The following is a 25,767-nucleotide window of genomic DNA, read 5'->3' on the forward strand; positions in this document are numbered from 1 at the left end:
TACCAGAGGCCAGGAAGTATAGTGAGGAGGAGGGCATGAGGAAAGGTTGATTAGTGGATATAAATATATGGTCTGATGGAAGAAATAAGACCTAGTATTTGATAGATCAGTAGGGTGACTATAGCTTACAATAACCTATTATATAATTCAAAATATCTAGAAGAGAATAATTTGAATGTTTTTAACAAAAAGAAAGGACAAATATTTAAGATGAATATGTGAATTACACTAATTTGGTCTTTACAAATTATATGAAAGCATTAAATTACCATAAGTACCCCCAAAATACATACATTATACAATAATACAAAAGTAAAGTTATTTTTAAAAAGCTAAGTAAATGTAGTATTGCTTTAAAAACAAAGAAAATAATTTCAGCTTGGCATTAAGAACAGATTTTGGCCGAATGCTCATTCATTTCAATGAACAAATAACTAGTGAGTGGCTATAAAGCAGCAAGCACTGCTCTAGGTGCCTGAGATACCACAGTGAACAACAACAAAAGTCCTGAGCTTACAGGACTCAAAGTTTAGTTGGGAAGACAGGGGTATGGGACCAGGCTAAAACCACAAATGTGGAATTTAATTATTGATTGGCATACAGATGATACTGAAAGGCGTGATTCTGTATGAGCTCACCAAGGGAGTTTAAACAAGAAAGCAGTCGCAGAACCAAGCCTGCGAGCACCACGAGGTGAAAAGTCGTGAAGGTAAGTGGGAACTAACAAAGTAGACTCAGAAGGAGGGGCCTGTGTTGTAAGAGGCAATCTGAGAAAAAGTGATAATCCAGGAATAAAGGCAGACTTTTCTTACTACCTTTTCAAAGATATACAGAAGTAACATCCTGAAGTGGAACTTGAGCTCTGGAGGCAGAAGAGCTAGGCTTGCATGGTAGTTCCTCCAATTATTATTGGAGAATCTAGAGTGTTCAACCACTATAAATTTCGGTTTTCTCAACTATAAGGTGGGGAAGATGATAAACATTTATCTTACTGGGTTATGATTAAAAAAATGAAAAAATACAGGTGAAAATTCTAACTAGTAAAGTGCTATATAGTTTGCATTTTAAATTACAGTGTGTTCTTAAAGATTTCTAGGTAAAGATGGCAGAGTGAAGCAAAATCACACAAACTTAGTCCTTTAAATGCCTCTCAAAATAAAAAAAAAGTTTTTTAAAAGGAAAAAAACTTCACCATTTGCTAAACAGTAAAGAATTATAATTGCCTACTATAAACTTTGAAAAGTAGTAGCCAAGAATAGGAACACAGATTGCAGTCAAGAACCGAGATTCCTGGCTGGGCACAGTGGCTCACGCCTGTAATCCCAGCACTTGGGAGGCCGAGGCAGGTGGATCACGAGGTCAAGAGATCAAGACCATCTTGGCCAACAGGTTGAAACCCCATCTCTACCAAAAATACAAAAATTAGCCAGGCGTGGTGATACGCACCTGTAGTCCCAGCTACTCAGGAGGCTGAGGCACAAGAACCACTTGAATCTGGGAGGCGGAGGTTGTAGTAGGCTGAGATCGCACCACTGCACTCCAGCCTGTTTACACAAACAATGTGATTACAGAGTGAGACTGTGCCTCCAAAAAAAAAAAAAAAAAAAAAATTTGTAAAAATAGGTGAAAAATGTTTTGACTTTCTCACATACTGAACAGATTGTCTCGTGTACCACAGATGCACACATCTTGCTTTGGAGATTAATGCTGTTTGGAGATTAATTAATGGCAACACACATTAATCACCAGAAAACCACTTTCTCTCTAACTGAGCTTCCCTCTCCCTCTCCACCTCCCCCTATAATACCCAAGAAAATACATTTTGGTGTAGCATTCATTTGAAATGAAAAGCAATTTTAAAAAAAATTGCTGACTCACATCTCTGGAGAACCTGGCTGAGGTTGTCCCGCATTGTGTCTCTACATTTGGGAAGAGCATGTTCATTTGTTTCATGGATCATATTCTTCAAATTTTCAAGAACTCGCATTTCTCGAAGACCACGTTTTTCCTATTAAAAGAAAGTAGATGGCTAATAAATATGGTGTCTTTTCTTTTTTTTTTTGAAATGGAGTCTCGCACCGTCGCCCAGACTGGAGTGCATTGGTGTGATCTCGGCTCACTGCAACCTCTGCCTCCCGGGTTCAAGTGAGTCTCCTGCCTCAGCCTCCCAAGTAGCTGGTACTACAGGCTCCCGCCACTACGCCCGGCTAATTTTTGTATTTTATTTTTTTTAGTAGAGATAGGGTTTCACCACATCGGCCACGCTGGTCTCGAACTCCTCACCTTGTGACCCGCCCACCTCGGCCTCCCAAAGTGCTGGGATTACAATCGTGAGCCACCGTGCCTGGCCATATTGTGTCTTAAATCTTAGTAATTACTTTTTTTTTTTTCTTTTTTTTCTTTTTGAGACAGAGTCCCGCCCTGTCGCCCAGGCTGTAGTGCAATGCCGCCTTCTCGGCTCACTGCAAGCTCCGCCCACTGGGTTCACGCCATTCTCCTGCCTCAGCCTGAAGAGTAGCTGGGAATAGAGGCGCCCGCCACCACGCCCGGCTAATTTTTTGTATATTTAGTAGAGATGGGGTTTCACCGTGTTAGCCAGGATGGTCTCGATCTCCTGACCTCGTGATCCACTAGCCTTGGCCTCCCAAAGCGCTGGGATTACAGGCGTGAGCTACCGCGCCCGGCCTAAATCTTAGTAATTACTTTCTAAGATATCCACCCAGGTTTTGGTTGTTAGGTTATGACTTATTATTGAAAATTTATGCAGCTTTCTTCTAATTATTTGGCAATAAATGCCTCATAATCCAGAGGCATTTTTAAAATTGTGAAATGCTCCAAAAGTTGCAATATGAGTAATATTTTTATAGCAATGTTAAAAAATTGGCAAGAGAAATACTAAAAGAACCAGAAAAATGATCCAGATTGCCACATATTTTATTAGAAGGAAATTAAACACCCCGATCTGATCTTAAATTTCATTTTGTCATTCTAACTATCATACAGCTTCTATTATTATGTGCTATATTTTTTCTCTGACTCCTTTTTGTTTTCTCAAAATAAAAATGGGTAGTAAAAGTAATATGTAGATACTTCCCTATATAGAAAAGAACAGTGAAGGCCTGAGGCTATTATCATTAGAAAGACCTCCTCATAAGGTTGGCCCTGGCTGGGGGCTGGAAACTTGACTAGTAAACAGTTCCCTACGTTGGTATAAAACCCTTCCATAAATTATAAAAGTGGTTCACTGTGCCTAAATGGTTTACACCAAGCTTGTCCAACCCGCAGCAGACGGGCTGCAAGCGGCCCAAGACGGCTTTGAATGCAGCCCAACAGAAATTATAAAACTTCCTTAAAACATTATGAGATTTGTGATTTTTTTTCTTTTTTAGCTCATCAGCTATTGTTACTGTTAGTGTATTTTATGTGTGGCCCAAGACAATTCTTCTTCCATTACAGACCAGGGAAGCAAAAAGATTGGACACCCCTGGTTTACACAAACAATGTGATTAATGTTGAATACCTCTTTCCTTCTGGAAGTCTGAAAATGTTGTATGTGCTAGGCAGAGGATGCCTCCTTGACCAGTCCCCAATAAAATCCCTGGACTCCTAGGCTCAGGCAAGCTTCCCTGTAAGATTACACTTTACATGTGTTGTCACAACTTGTCACAAGGGGAATTTAGTACATCCTGTGTGACTCCACTGGGAGAGGACTCTTGGAAGCTTCTACCTGGGTTCCTCCAGACTGCTTCCCAAGCACCTTTTTCCTTTGCTGACACTGCTTTGTATTCTTTTGCCATAAAAGAGCTTGCCACAAGTATGACCATATGCTGACTCCTGTGAGTTCTTCTAGTGAATCACTGGAACCTGCAGGTGGTTTTAGGAACCCCGAAAACATCTCCATTCCAGAAAGTAGAGCAAAACCACCCTCTCTGCCCAAAATAAGGGTGGGCTATACTTAGTAATTTGCTTCCAAAGAACAGAAAAGGGAAAGGGAAAAATATTAACATTATAATAGAGAAAACTAGCAACACGATACTAGAGAAAACTATCAAATGCAGTAATATCTCAACCAAGCCAAGAAGGTTCGTATTATCAGTGGTGTTGTGTTGATAGCATGCACCCACTGATGTAATGTAATAAAGGTACTTCATCTCTGTGGTATTCTTTCCCAATACCCATAACCCCAGTCTAGTCATGAGAAAAACAACAGACAAACCCAGACTGGATACCTAGCCAGTACTCAAGACTCATGTAAAGGTCATAAAAAATAAGGGAAGGCTGAGGAACTGTCACAGACCAAACACTAAGGTGGCAGGATCATTCAATGCAATGTGGTACCCCAGGTTAGATTCTGGAACACAAAGGGGACTGTAATAGAAAAACTGGTAAAATTCAAATAAAGTCTGGTGTTTCATTAACAGTAATGTATCAATGTTGGTTTCTTAGCTTTTACAAATGCAGCATGGTAATGTAAGAAATTAAATAACTAAAGAAATTGGGGGAGGTGTTGATATGGTTTGGCTGTGTCCCCACCCAAGTCTCAACTTGAATTGTATCTCCCAGAATTCCCACGTTGTGGGAGGGACCTAGGGGGAGGTAACTGAATCACGGCGGCCGGTCTTTCCCATACTATTCTCGTGATAGTGAATAAGTCTCTGATGGTTTTATCAGGGGTTTCCACTTTTGCTTCTTCCTCATTTTTTCTTGCTACCACCATGTAAGAAGTGCCTTTCAGGCCAGGTGCGACGGCTCACGCCTGTAATCCCAGCACTTTGGGAAGCCAAGGTGGGCGGATCACGAGGTTAGGAGTTTAAGACAAGCCTGGCCAACATGGTGAAACCCCATCTCTACCAAAGATACAAAAAAATTAGCCAGGTGTGGTGGTGCATGCCTGTAGTCCTAGCTACTCAGGAGGCTGAGGCAGGAGAATAGCTTGACCCCAGGAGGTGGGGGTTGCAGTGAGCCAAGATTGTGCCACTGCTCTCCAGCCTGGGCGACAGAGCAAGACTCTGTCTCAAAAAGAAAAAAAAAAAGAAGTGTCTTTCACCTCCCGCCATGATTCTGAGGCCTCCCCAGCCATGTGGAACTGTAAGTCCAATTAAACCTCTTTTTCTTTCCAGTCTTGGGTATGTCTTTATCAGTAGAGTGAAAACAGACTAATACAGTAAATTGGTATGAGTAGAGTGGGGCGTGGCTGAAAAGATAGCAGAAAATGTGGAAGCAACTTTGGAAATGAGTAACAGGCAAAGGTTAGAACAGTTTGGAGGGCTCAGAAGAAGACAGGAAAATGTGAGAAAATTTGGAACTTCCTAGAGACTTGCTGAATGGCTTCGACAAAAATGCTGATGGTGATATGAACAATAAGGTCCAGGCTGAGGTGGTCTCAGATGGACATGAGGAACTTGTTGGGAACTGGAGCAAAGGTGACTCTGTTATGCTTTAGCAAAGAGACTAGTGGCATTTTTTCCTTGCCCTAGAGATTTGTGGAACTTTGAACTTGAGAACTTTGAACCAGATCATTGAGAGTATCTGGTGGAAGAAATTTCTAAGGAGCAAAGCATTCAAGAGGTGACTTGGGTGCTGTGAAAGGCATTCAGTTTTATAAGATAAGCAGAGCATAAAAGTTTGGAAAATCTGCAGCCTGACAATGCAAAAGAAAAGAAAATTTCATTTTCTGAGAAATCCAAGCCAGCTGCAGAAATTTGCATAAGTAACCAGGAGCCGAATGTTAATCCCCAAGACAATGGGGAAAATGTCTCCAGAGCATGTCAGAGGTCTTCATGGCTGTCCCTCCCACCACAGGCCCAGAGGCCTAGGGGTAAAAAGTGGTTTGTGGGCCAGGTCCATGGCCCCCATGCTGTGTGCAGCCTAGGGACTTGGTGCCCCGTGTCCCAGCCACTCCAGCAGTGGCTGAAAGGGACCGATTGTACAGCTTGGGCTGTGGCTTCAGAGGGTGGAAGCCCCAGGCTTTGGCAGCTTCCAAGTGATGTTGAGCCTGTGGGTGCACAGAAGTCAAGAATGGAGGTTTGGGAACCTCTGCCTAGATTTCAGAAGATGTAAGGAAATGCCTGGATGTCCAGGCAAAAGTCTGCTGCAGGGGTGGGGCCCTCATGGAGAACCTCTGCTAGGGCAGTGCAAAAGGGAAATGTGGGGTCGGAGCCCCCACACAGAGTCCCTATTGGGGCAATGCCTAGTGGAGTTGTGAGAAGAGGACCACCATCCTCCAGACCCCAGAATGGTAGATCCACCGACAGCTTACACCATGCACCTGGAAAAGCCACAGACACTCAATGCCAGCCTATGAAAGAAGCAGGGAGGAAGGCTGTACCCTGCAAAGTCACAGGGCCGGAGCCTCCCAAGACCATAGGAACCCACCTCTCGCATCAGTGTGACCTGAATGTGAGACCTGGAGTCAAAGGGGATCATTTTGGAGTTTTAAAATTTGATTGCCCCACTGGATTTTGGACTTGCATGGGCACTGTAATCCCTTTGTTTTGGCAAATTTCTCCCATTTGGAACAGCTGTATTTACCCAATACCTGTACCCCCATTGTATCTAGGAAGTAACTACCTCGCTTTTGATTTTACAGGCTTATAGGTGAAAGGGACTTGCCTTGTCTCAGAGGAGACTTTGGACTGTGGACTTTTGGGATTAACTGAAATGAGTTAAGATTTTGGGGGACTGCTGGGAAGGCAAGATTGGTTTTGAAATGTGAGGACGTGAGATTTGGAGGGGCCAAAGGTGGAATGATATGGTTTGGCTCTGTCCCCACCCAAATCTCAACTTGAATTGTATCTCCCAGAACTCCCACGTGTTGTGGGAAGAACCCAGGGGGAGGTCATTGAATCATGGGGGCCGGTCTTTCCCATACTATTCTCCTGACAGTGAGTGAGTCTCATGAGATCTGATGGGCTTATCAGGGATTTCTGCTTTTGCTTCTTTCTCATTTTCACTTGCCGCCACCATGTAAGAAGTGCCTTTCGCCAGCCACCATGATTCTGAGTCCTGCCCAGCCATGCGGAACTGTAAGTCCAATTACACCTCTTTTTCTTCCCAATCTTGGGTATGCCTTTATCAGCAGCATGAAAATGGACTAATACAGGGGTACAAGGGAATTATCTGTACTATCTTTGGAATTTTTCTACAAATCTAAAATTAAAACAAGAAGTTACTAAAAAAAAAGAGTGGTAAACTTGACTAGGAAAAAATAATAGGTTAGTTATGTTACTCAGGTTTTTCATTTTTTTTGAGCCCTTCTTATAAGGCCAGCTTCTTACTTTTTCTAATTTTCCCATAATAAAATATTAACAACTTATACAAAAGTTGTGAGAGAATAATATAACGAACTCTGATATACTCCAAGCTTCAACAATTCTCATGACTGATTTTTTCCCCTCCATAATGCTCCACAACTCATTCCCTCTAGATTATTTTGAAGCAAATCCCAGAAAGTATATCATTTCAACTGTTAAATATTTCAACCTGTATCTTTTTTTTTTTTGCTTGTTGTTGTAGAGACAGGGTCTTGTTCTGTCGCTGAGATCACACTACTGCTGGAGTGCAGTGGTGTGATCATGGCTCACTGCAGCCTTGAACTCCTGGGCTCAAGCAATCCTCCTGTCTCAGCCTCCCAGTAGCTGGGATGACAGGTGCACACCACTACACCTGGCTCATTTTTCTTTTTTTTTTAAATTTTTTGTAGAGACAGGGTCTCACTTTGTTGTCCAGGCTGGCCTCAAACTCCTGGGCTCAAGCAATCCTCCTACCGTGGACTCCTGAAGTCCTGGAATTACACGCATGAACCACCATGCTTGATCTCAACATATATTAATATCTTTAAGACAAGAGACTTGCCTTAAACAAACAATAAGGCCACCTCTCTCTCTCTCTCTCTCTCTCTCTCACACACACACACACAGTCAACAGTAATTTTTTTTTTTTTTTTTTGAGACAAGGTCTGGCTCTGTTTTCTAGGCTGGAGTGCAGTGGCACAATCTTGGCCCACTGCAACCTCTGCCTTCCTGGCTCAAGCAATCCTCCTACCTCAGCCTTCCTGGCTCAAGCAATCCTCCTACCTCAGCCTTCCAAGTAGCTGAGGCTACAGGCGCACATTATGACACTTGGCTTATTTTTGTATTTTTTATAGAGACAGGGTTGTCCTATCTCTCTATAAAAGACATTTGTTGACCACGCCTGGCCAACAATTTTTTAATATCAAAGTAGTGTTCACATTCCCTCAAATGTCCTATAAATGTTTTTATCCCCCAGTTTGTTTGAACTACAACCTAAATGAGTTTTATATACTGCAATTGATTAATATGTTTCTTAAGTCCTTTTTAACCAATAGATTTCCCCTTTCACTTTTTTCCCTTGCAATTTGTTGGAAAAAAAAGTGAGTCATTTGTTCTGCACAGTTTCCCACAGTCTGTTGTTTGCTGAATGAATCCCCATGGTGTAATTTAACATACTCCTTTGTCTGTTCTCTTTCCTGTAAATTAGTCGTTAGAATTAAAGCCCTGATCAAATTCAGGGTTCTGTTTTTTGTTTGCAAGCATTTTTCAGACATGGGTTGTATACTCTCAACAGCATCTTGGTAGCATTCTCTTTGTTTACTAGCAGAAATACTCTATGAAGAGAAACTGCCCCCATCAACAACTTGATTACTCTGAGGAATGTTAACATACAAAAGGCAAAACAGAACACTTGATTCTTTCTCCCGTATTTACCAGTTTCAAAAATAATGAGTTGGCTCCCTAGTATCCACTAAAGGTGATTAGAAAGGTTTTTTGTTTGTTTGTACATATCCCTATGACTCATAGATTTAGAGATATTTGAAGTTTTTCAATCCATTGCAGTATTTCTCACAGGACAAACGCAAGGCCTTTTGCACAGATAATTGGTACTCAGATTATCCCAGCTTTGTCCAGTGGGAGCCTATTCAAGCTGGCTCTGGAATGCTTCAGACAAAACTCTAGTATTTTGCAGTAGCACATTTGCTTTCTGGCATGATCTGATGCTCCAGGTTCATCCTTCCATCTCCTGCTCTGGACTTGGAATGAGCAGGTGTCTAACTCCCACTGGGATGTAGAAGTGGAATTCGGAGACTGAGCACTAAGGCTGCTCACTTTTACTGGGTTGGCCACTGTTTCTAACTTTTTAGTGGACAAGGCTAGGAAATACGTATTTTTTAAAGAAATAGATATATCTTGAGTTCATATTGATAGTCAAACTCAAATTCAAGACATAGAATTTCTAATTACTCTCTTCTGTCTTATCTGTTTCTTTCCAGTTATCAAAACACCAACATAATTATTTGTTTTATCACTGATACAGTCAAGTCGTAATACTAATACTAGGATCAACAAAATGATTACTAAAAAAGAAATTTAATATATATTTTTTAACTTTTTGTTTTGAAGGTATATTTCACTAGGATGTAAAGTCAAATCATTGTGCATTGAAATTACATGGAAGAGTTGGCTGGGCACGGTGGCTCATGCCTGCAATCCCAGCACTTTGGGAGGCCAAGGTGGGCAGATCACCTGAGGTCAGGAGTTCAAGACCAACCTGGCCAACATGGTGAAACCCCATCTCTACTAAAAATACAAAAATTAGCTGGGCATGGTGGTGTGCGCCTGTAATACCTAGGTACTCTGGAGGCTGAGGCAGGAGAATCGTTTGAACCCAGGGTGGCAGAGGCTGCGGTGAGTCGAGATCACACCACTTCACTCCAGCCTAGGCGAAACAGATTCCGCCTCAAAAGAAAGAAAAGAAAGGAAAGAAAGGAGAGGAGGGGAGGGGAGAGAGGAGAGGGGAAGGGAAGGGAGGAAGGAAAGAGGCCGGGCACAGTGGCTCATGCCTGTAACCCCAGCACTTTGGGAGGCCAAGATGGGCAGATCACATGAGGTCAGGAGTTCGAGACCAGCCTGGCCAACATGGTGAAACCCCATCTCTACTAAAAATACAAAAATTAGCCGGGCGTGGTGGCAGGCACCAGTAATCCCAGCTACTCAGGAGGCTGAGGCAGGAGAATCGCTTGAACCTGGGAGGCGGAGGCTGCAGTGAGCCGAGATCACGCCATTGCACTCCAGCCTGGGGGACAAGTGCAAGACTTCGTCTCAAAAAAAAAAAAAGAAACAAAGGAAAGAAAGAACGTGGAACAATTTCTCTCTGAGTAGTAATGTCACCATCCAAAAACACAGGCTTGTTTCTGTAAATTTTACTTGACTTTTAGGAATTGCTCTTTAAATTTAAAATTTAAATTATGTAAAACATTTATATGGCTCCAAAACTACATCTGTAAAACAAAATACATTCAAAGAAGTCTACCTTCTACTTCTATCCTTTGCACCCTATCTCCTCCATAGCTTTCCCTTTAGGTAATTATTAACAACTTATCCAACCACTGTTTTAAGAACATACATGCATCTATAAATGCATACATGTCAATGTGAATATAATTATGTATATACTTTTTTTTTTTTGAGATAGGGTCTCACTCTGTTGCCCAGGCTGGAGTAGAGTGGCGTGATCCTGGCTCACTGCAACCTCCGCTACCTGAGCTCAAGAGATCCTCCTGCCTCAGCCCCCAAGTAGCTGGGAGAACAGGCACGAGCCACTATGCCTGGCCAATTTTTGTATTCTTTGTAGAGATGGGGTTTCATCATGTTGCCCAGGGCTAGTCTCAAACTCCTGAGCTCAAGCAATCCACCCACCTCAGCCTCCCAAAGTGCTGGGATTACAAGTGTGAGCCACTGTGTCCGGCGGATGTATATACTTCTAAGTGTATGCAAACATACCTCACTTTACTATGCTTTGCAGATACTACGTTTTTTACAAATTGAAGGTTTGTGGCAACACTGTTCCAAGCAAGTCTATTGGTGCCATATTTCCATCAACATGAGCTCACTTTGTGTCCCTTTGTCACATTTGGGTAATTCTCATAAAATTTCACAAGTTTTCATTAGTATTACACCTGTTAGGTGATCTGTGATCAGTGGTCTTTGATGTTACTGTTGTCGTAGTTTTGGGGCGCCACAAACCACAATCATATAAGACCATGAACTTAATCTATGAATGTTGGGTCTGTTCTCATTGCTCCACTGACTGGCCATTCCCCCATCTCTTTCCCTCTCCTTGGGCCTCCGTATTCCCCGTGACACACTGAAATTAGGCCAATTAATAACCTCACAATGGCCTCTAAGTGTTCAAGTAAATAAAGAGTCATACATCTCTGACTCTAACCCAAAGCTAGAAATGATTACACTTAGTGAAGAACGCATGTCGAAAGCCAAGGCAGGATGAACGCGAGGCCTTTTGCACCAGATATTTAGCCAAGATGAGAACGGAAAAGAAACTTCTTTTTTTTTTTTTAAATTGAGACAGAGTCTCACTCTGTCACCCACGATGAAGTGCAGTGGCGTGATCTCGGCTCACCGCAACCTCTGCCGCCCAGTTTCAAGCAATTCTCATGCCTGGGCCTTCCAAGTAGCTGGGACTACAGCCGAGCGCCACCATGCCTGGCTAATTTTTTTGTATTTTTAGTAGAGACGGGGTTTCGCCATGTTGGCCAGGCTGGTCTTGAACTCCTGACTTCAGGTGATCCACCCGCCTTGGCCTCCCAAAGTGCTAGGATTACAGGCATGAGCAACTGTGCCCAGTGGAAAAGGAAGATTCTTGAAGGAAATTAAAAATGTTATTCCATTGGGAGGCCGAGGTGGGCAGATCACGAGGTCAAGAGATCGAGACCATCTTGGCCAAAATGGTGAAACCCTGTCTCTACTAAAAATACAAAAATCAGCTGAGCAGGGTGGTTCACGCCTGTAGTCCCAGCTACTCAGGAGACTGAGGCAAGAGAATCGCTTGAACCCGGGAGGTGGAGGCTGCAGTGAGCCGAGACTGCGCCACTGAACTCCAGCCTGGTGATAGAGTGAGACTCCATCTCAAAAAAAAAAAAAAAAAAAAAAAAGTTATTCCAGTGAACACACAAATAAGAAAGTGAAACAGCCTTATTGCTGATAGGGAGAAAGTTTGAGTGGTCTGGATAGAAGATGAAACCAGCCACAACATTCTCTTAAGCCAGAGCCTAATCGAGAGGAAGGCCCTAACTCTCTTCAATTCTATGAAGGTTGAGAGAGGTGAGGAAGCTGCAGAAGGAAGGTCTGAAGCCAAGCCAGCACAGGACAGTTCATGAGATTTAAGGAAAGACACCATCTCCATAACATACAAGTGCAAGGTAAAGCAGCAAGTGCTAACGTAGACTGTAAGATCTAGCTACGATCATTGCTGAAGTAGCTACACTAAACAACAGACTTTCAATGTATATGAAACAGCTTGCTATTAGCAGAAAACGCCATCTAGGACTTTCATAGCTAGAGAGAAGTCAATGCCTGGCTTTAGAGCTTCAAAGGACAAGCTAACTCTCTTGTTAGGGGTTAATGCAGCTGGTGACTTGAAGTTGGAAGCCAGTGCTCACATACTATTCCAAAAATCCTAAGATCATAAAGAATTACGCTAAATCTACTCTGCCTGTGCTTTATAAAAGGAATAACAAAGCCTGGATGACAGCACATCTGTTTACAGTATGGTTTACTGAAGCCCACTGTTGAGACCTACTGCTCAGAAAGACTCCTCTCAAAATATCACTGCTCAATGACAATACACCTGGTTACCCTAGAGGTCTGACGGAGATAGACAAGAAGATGCGTGTTGTTATCATATCTGCTGATACAACGTCCACTTTTTTTTTTTTTGAGACGGAGTCTTGACACCCAGGCTGGAGTGCAGTGGTGCGATCTCGGCTCACTGCAAGCTCCACCTCCCAGGTTCACGCCATTCTCCTGCCTCAGCCTCCCAAGTAGCTGGGATTACAGGCGCCTCCCACCAAGCCGGGCTAATTGTTTTGTATTATCAGTAGGGACGGGGTTTCACTGTGTTAGCCAGGATGGTCTCGATCTCCTGACCTTGTGATCCACCCGCCTCGGCCTCCCAAAGTGCTGGGATTACAGGCATGAGCCACTGCGCCTGGCCTACAACATACATTCTACAGCCCATGGATTAAGAAATCATTTCAACTTTCCAGACTTATTATTTAAGAAATAAATTTCTTAATAGCTGCCACAGACAGCGATTTCACTGATGGATCTGGGCAAATAAATTGAAGACCTTCTGGAAAGGATTCACCATTCTAGATGCCATTAAGAACATTAATGATTCATGGGAAGAGGTCAAAGTATCAACACTAACAGGAGTTTGGAAGAAGTTGATTCCAACCCTCATGGGTGACTTTGAGCAGTTCTAGACTTCAGCTGAGGAAGCCATTATAGATGTGGTGGAAAAAGCAAAACAACTAGAATTAGAAGTGGAGCCTGAAGGCCGGGCGCGGTGGCTCACGCCTGTAATCCCAGCACTTTGGGAGGCTGAGGCTGGCAGATTACAAGGTCAGGAGATCGAGATCATCCTGGCTAACACGGTGAAACCCCGTCTCTACTAAAAAAATACAAAAAAATTAGCCGGGCATAGTGGCGGGTGCCTGTAGTCCCAGCTAGTCGGGAGGCTGAGGGAGGAGAATGGCATGAGCCCAGGAGGCGGAGCTTGCAGTGAGCCAAATTGCGCCACTGCACCACTCCAGCCCAGGGAACAGAGCGAGACTCCGTTTCAAAAAAAAAAAAAAAAAAAGAAGTGGAGCCTAAAGATCTGACTGAATTGCTGCATCTCATAATAATACTTGAACAGATGAGGAGCTGCTTCTTATGGATGAGCAAAGAATGCAGTTTCTTGAGATGGAATCTACTCCTGGTGAAATTAGGCCAATTAACAACCCTACAATGGCCTCTACGTGTTCAAGGAAAGGAAGAGTCGCACAACTCCCACTTCAATCAAAAGCTAGAAATGATTATACTTAGAAAGACATGTTGAAAATGCTGTGAACATGATTGAGATGACAATAAAAGGTTTAGAATATTATATAGACTTAGTTAATAAAGCAGCAGCAGGGTTTGAGAAGACTGAAATTTCGAAAAAACTTCGACTGTGGGTAACACGCTACCAAGCGGCATTTTATGCTACAGAGAAATCTTTGTAGACGGAAGAGTCAATTGATGTGGGAAACTTCATTGTTGTCTTATTTTAAGAAATTGCCACAGCCACCCCAACCTTCAGCAACCACCACCCTGGTCAGTCAGCAGCCATCAACATCGAAACAAGATTCTCCATTAGCAAAAAGATTATGACTTGCTGAAGGCTCAGATTATTAGCAGCCTTAGCAAGAAAGTATTTTTAAATTAAGGTATGTACATTGCTTTTTAGACATAATGCTACTGCAAACTTAAAAGACTACAGGATAGTGTAAACATACTTTTCTATTAATTGGGTACCCATGAAATTTGTTTAACTTGCTTTATTGCAATATTCACGTCATTGCAGAGGCCTGTAACCAAACCCACCGTATTTGTGAAATATACCAATATATTGTACATACTTTTAAATTCCCTTTCTTAAACAGAAACGTGATATAGACTTTTCTTATTTCATGAGTCAAATTCATACACACATACATAATATATATATAAAATCTTTCTGTGTGTGGTCTTTGTTCTCTCTTTTTGGTGTATCTTTCAGTTATTTAGAAAAGTTGGTGTTCTTGTTCTCACGGTTATGTTTATACTAATACAGATCAAGGATCCTTAACTCGAAAATCCAAAATCTGAAGTGCTCCAAAATCTGAAACTTTTTGAATGCTAACATGATGCTCAAAGAAAATGCTTATTGGAACATTTTGGATTTTGGAATTTTTGATTAGGGACACCCAACCTATACTTTGTATGATAACTTTGTATATAACACCTTCACTTCTTTGGTGACTGTTTATTGGTTTCCTACTTATTAGCAATATTAAGATTAGGGGATAATCTTCTCTCTTCCTAGCTTTTCCCTCCTTTTCGGGAGCCAATTTGAAACAGCATCCTTTTACTTCCAGTTAATATTTACAAGGCAATCAGTAAGGAAATCCTACTTTTCATATACGCTCACCATCTCCTTCTATTTTCTGATAGTTACACTGTATCTTCACTGTCAGAACACATAGCCACTGGATATTACACTGTCTGCCTTTAACTGTGGTTTAGTCTTCATTCTGTAAGTAAATATATATTGAATGCTTACCCACTATTGTTAGGTAGAAGTCTCTCTAATCATTTTGGTTGGCTGAAATTCATTCTGCTGTATAACAGATTCCTTAGGAAAGGCTCATTGGAACAATCATCCCAGAGTCCTTGCATGACCTAACAGTGTGTGGTTCCTGTACCTGGTGGTCAATTTGGCTGGATATAAAACCCCTGGCTGTTATTCCATTGCCTTCTGGCATGAGACAGATACATCTGTTAACAACTGCATTTTCTTGCCCTTATAAAGGACTTAGCCATTTTGTCTGGATGCCCAAAGGACTTTTTTCTATGAAGTCTAATAGATTTATTGGTAACTATCTTAGTGTTGTCTCTTCTGGGTTAATTTTCCCTGAATGTAGTGTGTCCTTCAATATAATTTTAGTATTTTACTTCGAGAAAGTTTTTTTGACTTCTGGTTTTTGTATTTATATTTTATATTTGCTCTATCACATTGCTTTGGTCTTCTTTTCTAGTGGCTCATTATCACACATATTTCAATTTTTCATTTCAATTTTCAACTTCACTTAAGGACTCTTCAGTTGTTTATTCACTCATGTTCCTTTTAGTTTAGTTTTCATTTATGAAATGTTTTTAAATTTCTTTTTCCTGAATTCTTCCACCTTACCTTTTATTTTTGCGAATTATTTTACCTGATCATTTCTGAGTTTTTCGTTTATGAGTTATATCATTCTTTCCTTGCTTCTACAATTTTCTTATGCTCCCAGAGCTCATGTTAAAATACTAGGTTAGGCTGGGCATGGTGGCTCACGCCTGTAATCCCGGCACTTTGGGAAGCCAAGGCGGGTGGATCACCTTAGGTCATGAGTTTTTGAGACCAGCCTGGCCAACATGGTGAAACCCTGTCTCTATTAAAAAATACAAAAATCAGCCAGGTGTGGTGGCATGTGCCTGTAATTCCAGCTACTTGGGAGGCTGAAGCAGGAGAATCACTGGAACCCGGAAGGTGGAGGTTGTAGTGAGCCGAGATTGCACCACTGCATTCCAGCCTGGGAGAAGAGTAAGACTCTGTCTCAAAAAATATATACAATAAAATACTAAGTTATAATTTTTTGTGTGGTCAAATCTTTCTTATTTCCTTGAAGAATATTATTCTGCTCTTTATCCTCTAATAAATTGTGTGGGATTTGACTCTTGCTCAACTTTAAGTCAAATTAGTTTTCCACTATTTTTAGAAGGGAGGGGTGGTGAGAACAGCCTTTTTAACTTTAGAGTTGTAGAACTCCCTTTTTTGTTTCACAAAGTATTCAGTTTCCTACACTTTTTCTACAGTGTAAAACATTATCGTGAAAGGGTGTTTTGGTTTGGGAGTTCCAAAGCCCCTGAATGCTTCAGCACCATTGGGCTTTCCTACAGCCCCCTAGCACCTACTCCTAAGTTGGAGCCTGTGAAGTCCCCTCCCAGTTTCTGCTGCTGTTCTCCAAATGGCCCACTGCTATAGTTTGAATGTATCCCCCAAAACTGTGTGCTAGAAATATAATGTCCAATGCCACAGTGTTGGGAGGTGGGGTCCGGGCCTAATGAGAGGTGATTAGTTCATGAGGGCTGTGCCCTCATGAATGGATTAAGGCCATCATCAAAAGAATGGTTTCCTTTATAAGTAGACAAGTTCAGCCCCCTTCTCTTTCTCTCTTAACTTTTCTCACCTTCTGCCTCCCACCATAGGATGACATAGTCAGAAGGCACTCGCCAGATGAAGCCCCTTTGATAAATTCCCAGCCTCCAGAACTGTGAACCAAATACATTTCTCCTCATTATAAATTACTCAGTTTCAGGTATTCTGTTATAGCATCACGCAACAGACTAAAACACCCATCAGGCTTCCCAAATCTATCTGGTGGGAATTTTGAGGCTGTCTAGCACTCAAGGCTCTCACAAGTCCCTCCCTCTGCATTCTTTCCACTCCCTCTGGCAGTTCTGATACCACAGAAGCCTTTTAGCTGTTGGTGACTTGGCCACTGGTATCATGGGTACCCTGTTGCCCGGTTTTATTACAGATGTAGATTGGTTTTGCTGTGCTAATTGCTCTGTTTTTAGACATATTCAAGGAGAAAAAAAAAAAACACATAAAACTATGCCTATGCCACTGCCACTGCTACCTTCTCCAGATGGCACTGCAATCTGGAAGAATCAAGAGAGTGTAGTGGAAACTATTTCATTGCTTATGGCAGACTCATTTACATGTACAAGAAAATGGTCTCTCAGTTCAAAGATAAACACAACTAAGAACAGAGAGGGGAGCCATGCAGTTCCATTCAGAGGACAGGTTATTATTCTGGGGCCTATAAATGGGCTTTGGGGTTCCAGGGTGCTCCTGAAATTGCAGTCAAATTGAAGACATATGTTCTCTATGCATTTTTCTAGGGAAAAAAATTCTTAAGGGAGTCCGTAACCTACTAAGAGAACTACTTATTTAAAGGGTTATTTATTGTAGCAGGCAAACTGGTAGTTACACACAGTAAGTGAATTAGTAGCCATACCTCTCTAACAACCCATTAATAATTAATTTAAAAGACAAAAAAAGGCCTGGCGTGGTGGCTCATGCCTGTAATCCCAGCATTTTGGGAGGCCGAGGCAGTTGGATCACCTGAGGTCAGGAGTTCGAGACCAGCCTGGCCAACATGGTGAAACCCTGTTCTCTACTAAAAAAATACAAAATTAGCTGGACGTGGTGGCATATGCCTGTAATCCCAGCTACTTGGGAGGCTGAGGCAGGAGAATCGCTTGAATCTGGGAGGTGGAGGTTACAGTGAGTCGAGATGGCACCATTGTACTCCAGCCTGGGCAGCAAGAGGAAACTCCATCTCAAAAAAACAAAAAAAAAGAAAGAAAAAAAGACAAGACAAAAAAAAAACAAAAACCCATGACACTATTATACAAAAAAGACGTTAGCAAGTCTCTTCCCTTAAACTCACCATCTGGTGTGCATTTGTTTTTATGCTGATATATATTTTTTTTTTTTTTTTTTTGAGACGGAGTCTCGCTCTGTCACCCAGGCTGGAGTGCAGTGGCACAATCTCGGCTCACTGCAAGCTCCGCCTCCCAGGTTCACGCCCCGAGTAGCTGGGACTACAGGCGCCCGCCACCACACCTGGCTAATTTTTTGTATTTTTTAGTAGAGACGGGGTTTCACCGTGATCTCGATCTCCTGACCTCGTGATCCGCCTGCCTCAGCCTCCCAAAGTGCTGGGATTACAGGCGTGAGCCACCGCGCCCGGCCTATGCTGATATTTTTAACTGAGGGGTACTGTTCACACTTACCACACAAGGAAGAATATACTAACATTTGTTTATTTATATATGTATATTGTTTCTGGCGTGAAAATTCTCAGAGCAAAGCTCAGCACTCATAAAGCTTGGTTTCTGAAGTAATCTGATAGCATTAGAGAGAAAATGAGAGACTGGTATCATTTAAATTTTTCTTTCAGTCACAAGATTTAAAACCATACGGTGTATACACATACTTACCACGTGTTATATGGAACAGACACTCTGATAAAATTATGTTTTAATCTGACAGTGTCTCTAGTAATCTAACCAAAAACAAGAAATCAGGAGATCAAGTGAAACTCTTGTGCTGCCTTTGGAGGAATTTTCTCTTGATCAATTTAACCCACATTGGAATTAATTAAAACAATCCCTCTCAACTCTTATAATTATTGCACTATTACTTTTCTTTTTGCCTCTAATTTTAACCAACATTTGCTTCATTTTTCCTAACACTTATTTTTCTTTCAGTCCAAACATCACCCGTTCTATGAAAATTTCCCTGAGCTCTCTTAGAAGTTGTTTCTCATGTTGTTTCCTCTTCTGAGCTCCCAAGTCTTTTGTGCTTATTTTATTATAATAATTACCCCATGATGACTCTTTGTTTACACATCTTTCTTCTCCCTAGATAGTAAACTTCATGGAGGTAGGAATTGTTTCCTATTTATTTTTACATGTCTGGTATGAGTGGTACCTCTGCCTCCATTCTCTTCTCTCTTGCTATCAACACCTAAATTTTATTTGCAGTGGTAACATGCCTATAACAGAGACTACTAGCTATTTCCTATCTGCCTTCCTTTTTGCTACATGAAATACATGTGTAATGGCTGGAGGTCCAAAAACCACCTTGTAGGCCGAGCATGGTGGCTCATGCTTATAATCCCAGTACTTTTGGAGACTGGGGTAGGAGGATCAGTTGAGCCCAGGAGTTCGAGTCCAGCATGGGCAACATAGTGAGACCCCATCTCTATGAAAATTAAAAAAAAAAAAAAAAAAAAAAAAAAAAAGCCAGCCATGGCATTGTAATCTGGAAGAATCAAGAGAGAGTAGTGGAAACTATTTCCTTCCTTATGGCAAACTAATTTACATGTACAAGAAAATGGTCTTTCAGTTCAAAGACAAACACAACTAAGAACAGAGAGGGGAGCTATGCAGCTCCATTCAGACGATAGATTACTGTGGTGCCAGCTACTTGGGAGGCTGAAGTAAGAAGACTGCTTGAACACAGGAGGCTGAGGCTGCAGTAAGCCATGATCGTGCCACTGCACTCCAGGCTGGATTACAGAAAGTGACCCTGTCTCAAAACAAAACAAAACAAAAATGCCACCTTGTAAGCATAAAGACAAAGGCAACATCTCAGGGGGATAGAAGGTAAAACTGGAAGAAAAAGCTGATGTCATAGGGCCACCATTCCAGCCCTAAGCTAACTCTAAACTCTGCATATTGTGACAGAAAATTAATCACTTGCTAAATCCACTATTTTTCAAATATCTGTCACTATTAACACATTCCTTACTGATATACATAGGTATTCAATAACTGTTCCATAAAGCATTGCATGAATAAAGTTTGCTAAAAACTAAATAAGGAACTTATACAGGACTATATACTCTATAAGCATGTCTAAATATTTGTTGACTACCATGAGTCTCTGCTCTGCTCCACATGGGAAAGGCCATAACAGTTCCTCCAAGGCTAGAAAGACAGTGGCACAGAGGACAATGCCTTTACCCGCTGATACTAATACATTAATACTCACTGGAAGGATTCCACCTGAAAGGTGAGAATGAATCTCTGTCCATAATGTTCACTGGAATCAAGGGAAAAAGAGTTTGTACAAAGTCAGGAGAAAGAGTCAACTGTCCTTAAATACTAATGAAAACAAAAAGAGAGCTTAAAATAGCCTAACAGGACTTCAATAATTTAAGTAATGCTGCCACCATGTGGCACTTACTCCCTTCTTTAACAAATAAAATTGTATAAAGAAAAAGGTAATTGTGGGCCGGGCGCGGTGGCTCACGCTTGTAATCCCAGCACTTTGGGAGGCCGAGGCGGGCAGATCACGAGGTCAGGAGATCGAGACCACGGTGAAACACCATCTCTACTAAAAAAATACAAAAAATTAGCCGGGTGTGGTGGCGGGCGCCTGTAGTCCCAGCTACTCGGAGAGGCTGAGGCAGGAGAATGGCGTGAACCCGGGAGGCTGAGCTTGCAGTGAGCCAAGATTGCGCCACTGCACTCCAGCCTGGGTGACAGAGCGAGACTCCGTCTCAAAAAAAAAAAAAAGAAAAAAGTAATTGTTGCCATATACCTTAAGTTTTTTAAACACATAAACAACTTTAGTTTTAAGTGCTAGCCAGTTTTTCTTAAAGTAACCTACATTCAAATGATACAGAAAAGATGATACTTCCAGGAGGTACCAGCAGCTCTGCTTCGCCACTCTTCTCTATCTAACCAAAGACTACATTTATTAATTATCTGATATCATTGTTTTGGCCAAGATAGAAAAGAAGTACAAATAATGCAGATGTATATTCAAACCTAAAGCCTCTGAAACATGTTTTTTTCCTTCTAATTTGAGAGGAGAGTATAACAGACAGAAAAGGCATTTGAGCCTGAGGTTCGGTGCTACACTAAACCCTCAGGAAGGCCAACTGGGGAGGGAAGACCAATTGGTCTTGTGTTGGTCACTGTGTGAAAAGACTGGATCAAGTACTTTTCAAGAAAAGCAACTCAAACTTAGCTGATAAAATGTTCTTGAGCCCTTCAGAGACCATTCTTCAATAATAAAGACCATTCTTCAAAGCACTGTAAGAATGAAGGGTGGGGCTATGTCTGTCTTATTCACTGGCATATCATTACTTCCTGATATTATGCCTCACATAAAATAAGTGCTCAACACATTTTGTTTGACTTTATATAATCAGCTGTTACTATAAGCTGTTTTGACCTGTAAGATTTGTGGTACATTATTACATAGACTTAGAAAATGAATACAGTGCTACATAGAGAAGTAAATTAGGGTGACATGATAGAGTGTACTGGTGACTGCTTTGGATTAAAGGGCTGGAGGTGTTATTTAACCTGCAATCTAAACCAAAAATAATGAGCCATGGGAAAAATGAGAAGTAGCGGCATCTTAGGAAGATGGAATTGCTGATGCTGTAACAATTGTGATGTGTTAAAGAAAAAGAAAGGAAGAATTGTTGCTGAAACACAAGGAGTGAAGAGTTGTGTACAATGAAGTCTGAAAGACAAGTAGAGGTCAGAGATCATCTAGGCTTTTAAGTCCAGCCAAGGAACTGGAGTGCACTGTCCATGTAAAGAAAAGCCAAAGCAGGAGGAGGCTAAGCAAGGGTGTGGTACAACCGGATTTGCAGACCATTTGGCTACTCTGTGAGAAAGGTTATTTCACAGAGATAAGACTGAAATCAAGGAGACCAGGTAGGGGCCTACTGCAGGTGGCCAGGTGAGGGCTGACGGTGAGCTGGGTTGGGATGGGGGTAGTGGCAAGGAGGATAAGTAGAAAGATTTAAGATATGTTTTAGAGGTAGATTTGCTGATAATGTGGTTGCTGAAGTGAAGTAAAAAGAAGAAAATATAACTCCCACATTTAAGAACTGAATCCACACTCTATACATGTAAAACTCAACACAATTTAAAAAACATTTATACAACACACTGTAAAAACCTTATAGCCAGTTTGTATAGAAATTTCCACTTTCTTCTTTTTTTATTTTTTTGAGACAGAGTCTCGCTCCATCGCCAGGGCTGGAATGCAATGGCACGTTCTTGGCTCATTGCAACCTCCACCTCATGGGTTCAAGAGATTCTCCTGCCTCAGCTTCCCGAGTAGCTGGGACTACAGGCACATGCCACCATGCCTGGCTAATTTTTGTATTTTTTTTAGTAGAGATGGAGTTTTGCCGTGTTGGCCAGGCTGGTCTCAAACTCCTGACCTCAAGTGATCTGCCCGCTTCGGCCTCCTAAAGTGCTAGGATAACCTGAGCCACCTCGCCTGGCCTCCACTTTCTTCTTACTAAGGAATTGGTAATCATCTTTACACAGCACAGTAAAGGAATAGTCTCTGGATAATTTTCTGGGTCTCCCACATTATTCTTATTCTTTTATTAGGAATAATAAATAATGATGACAAATAAATAAAATATCAAAAAGATAAAAAAGACTTAAAAATTTGTTTTAAATGATGACGATGTGGTATAATCAGATTGTGGGAACTTACTGCTTAATGAACAATGAACCAATTATACACGTTAATTAACATGTTAACTAAACCAATTATACACGTTAATTAACATGTTAGCTGAACCAATTACACGTTACTTAACATGTATAATTAACTCGGTTATGTACGTAGTTAATTCCTAGGTACCAGACAATATTCTAAAATGCGCATATCCTGTGAACTACTACGCAGTTTTTGAGTCACGGCATCTTTTGCACCCAGAAATGGTTATCTAATGCAACAGCTCTGGCCCTCTATCTTGAGTGCTCTGTACCAACTGGGTTTATTAAAAGGTTCTCTCCTTTTGGCACATTTGCACATCCTGATTGGTCAGTCTCATTTGCAAAAAACTGAAACTTACACAGAATCACAAAATTGTTTGTGCAACACCATTTACCATCCCAACAGTAGTTTGAGAAGTTACTGCTTAAAGCACAATAAAACAATTATACATGTACAAAACTACAGTAATATGAAACAAGATGGCATGTTCGTGCATCACTGTGGCTGGAACATAGTATGTAAGGTAGAGTGGCAGGTGGTTAAGCTCGAAAAGCAGGAGCCAGGTCACAGAACAATGCTTGGACTTTATCCTGCTGACAGAAATATTATCAAAGGTTTTAAAAAGTGAAATAATGTTAGATTCCTCTGGCAGCAGGGTGAAAACTGGATTTGACTTGGTTGATAAAGCAGGCAAACCTGTCAGAAAGAATGGACATTTATGAGGTAAACATCTGGGTAACGTCTAAAAGATGTGGTCACTGAATGTGGAATCTGTAAGAAAGGAAATAGCCAAGGATAATTCTCAAGTTTTAATTCGACTGCTTGAGTGACTGGTGATGTCTCAATTGAGGAAAAAAATACAGAAAATGAGTCTGGAAAACTCAGACCAATCAATCTCTAAAATCCCTTTTTTTTTTTTCTGCTTTAGCTCATTTTATAGATTTAAAAAACCTGAGATTAACAGACATTAAATACCCTAGAGTAGGCACCAGAACTTATGTCTCCTGCTGCTTAGTATGGAACTTATCCCATTAAAAACAACAATTTTTACCTCTTCATCATTATTACTTCGTATATTTTATGAACACATGAACTAAAATCAGATTTTAAAACTGGAGAAGTTCTCTTCTGTATAATAACACACTAACAATTAGGGAAGTACTTTTATAAAATAAGTTTAAATACTCACTTCAAATTCTTTTACAAAATAACGAGTTTCACCTTGAATAACTGGTCTGTGATCCAAAAGCCTTGAATGAATTTCTCCAAGATCTATGAAGATAAAATGAAATTCAGGGTTAATCCATGCTAAATGGCATAATCTCTAGCTTGTTTTACTCTCTCCCTTCCCCACCAAGAGATGAAGGTTAAAATCCAGTTTAGACTATGGACTAAGAGGAAATCTCATCCACTGCCAGTGGATGTGTACACTGATACAACTACTTTTGAGAACAATCTTTCAGTATCCAATAAAGTTGCAGACATGTAAAGATCTATAAAGAAACGCACAAGAATAATATACACCAAATTCTGGATAGTGGCTACCTTGAGAGGAGGGAGGGGAATGAGTGCAATTAGAGCACGACACAGTGGGGCTTTTAGTAATTTATTTATTAAGGTGGGTGGTGAATGGTCATTGTAAGTCTCTTTTTCATAAGTCTGAAAAACTTATTAAGAAAAGGTCTGAATGTAAGTCTTTTGGTGAGTCAGTTTATTATTCTTCTTAGTTACAACTATGTAGTTTAAAATGTAAATCTCAAAATTCCTTGAGAAATTAAATCTAAGTAAGAATATGTATTATTCATGTTCATTCACTGGCAATGTCCCCCAAATTTTTCATTGTTGCAGACAAACGATGGGCAGATTTCAATTCTTTAATTTTATTAGGACATATCATCTTAAGTATGTCAAGTAGAAAAACTACGAATACAAGCACTGTATATAAGCACTTTATATATCTGGTATATACAAAAGACTACAATTCAACTGCCAAAGACTTTCCCGCAGGAAACAGCGTTGTGAGCTTTAGGAGTCAAACCTAATGCAGGTTCTGTGAGAATCTAGGTTGTAACGTTCTCCCAGCTCAAAGCACACAGAACACATGGACATTTCTGAACATGAATGGTTCTTTACGGTGCTGTAGAGCCCTTTCGTAAGTCTATCTCACTTACTCCTCGCACGACCAGGAACAGATCGGGTAGGAGAGTGGGTAAAGCCAATGATCCGAAGTCACTCAACTCCTAAGCGACTGCCTCCCGCCTCCCAGGTCCAATGCCCTTTCCACTACACGTCGGTCGCGAGGCTGCCCAAAGGCTCTGCGCCCAGGGGTCCTGAGCTTGCGGAATGGACGGGGGCGGGCCTGATGGCTCAGGCTGCGGCAGAGGAAAGCGGGGAAACACGAGGAGTCGGGCTGGTTGGTTGTGGTGGGACGCATTTGGCGCGGGGAAAAAGGCGGGGACCGACCACGACTCCCCCACCCGCACAAACGCACGCGCGCCAGCCCGGGAGCCGGGGGTCGGCCCAGGTCAGAGGGCGCCACCTGGGAGATGAGGCTGTGCTGGGATCCACCAGGAACTATAGCCCTGACACTCCGTACCCTTGATAATGAGGTGCGCTGAGCCCGCAGTCCCCAGGGAGTCCCTCTTCTTGCTGCCACCGCCCGGGGCGGCCTCACAACCCACAGGGATCTCTGTCCCTCCGCCACTCATCCTGACCAATTCCGCCCACCCGCGGCCGCGCTGCGCCTGCGCAAACCCGGCCGCCCGCTTACAAGGCGCGCCCGGGTTTTTTTTGCGTCATTACAGGGCGCCGGAGAAATTTAATCTACTCGGCGGGCGGTTCCGGAAAGGCGCCTGCCGTGTAGTCAGGGTGTGAACTGACAGAAGCTCTTGCCGCCATGCTGGATCAGGGCGGATGCTGCTAGGATAGGAAGGTGCTTGAACGTTGGAGCTAAACTCAGAGCCCTGGCTATATGGCTCAAGGCTGGTGCATTCCAGTCTAGTTGACCTCCCATATCTGCTGAGAATACATTCCAAGACCCCCAGTAGATTCCTGAAACTGCATATAGTA

General features: G+C 41.8%; 1 protein-coding gene across 4 annotated transcripts in view; it reads right to left on the reverse strand.

The window, feature by feature from the left end:
- The window catches only part of BLOC1S5 (biogenesis of lysosomal organelles complex 1 subunit 5), a 64,766-nt gene extending 39,322 nt beyond the window's left edge, over positions 1-25,444 (reverse strand). Inside the window, exons 1-4 of one of the 4 annotated variants that reach the window (XM_058432605.1) lie at positions 25,295-25,339; positions 23,888-23,970; positions 15,031-15,133; positions 1,879-2,008 (exon numbers count right to left, since the gene is read on the reverse strand). In XM_058432605.1, coding sequence (XP_058288588.1) covers positions 1,879-2,008; positions 15,031-15,033 — 133 coding nt within the window. In that variant the 5' untranslated portion in view covers positions 15,034-15,133; positions 23,888-23,970; positions 25,295-25,339. Of the gene's footprint in view, positions 1-1,878; positions 2,009-15,030; positions 15,134-23,887; positions 23,971-25,294 lie in introns of all 4 variants that reach the window. The other 3 variants (XM_032141152.2, XM_058432606.1, XM_058432607.1) reach the window with 3 other exon arrangements.
- Between the last annotated feature and the right edge of the window lie 323 nt (positions 25,445-25,767).

This window comes from Hylobates moloch, unplaced genomic scaffold (assembly GCF_009828535.3).
Source record: "Hylobates moloch isolate HMO894 unplaced genomic scaffold, HMol_V3 SCAFFOLD_20, whole genome shotgun sequence".
Taxonomy (NCBI): Eukaryota; Metazoa; Chordata; class Mammalia; order Primates; family Hylobatidae; genus Hylobates; species Hylobates moloch.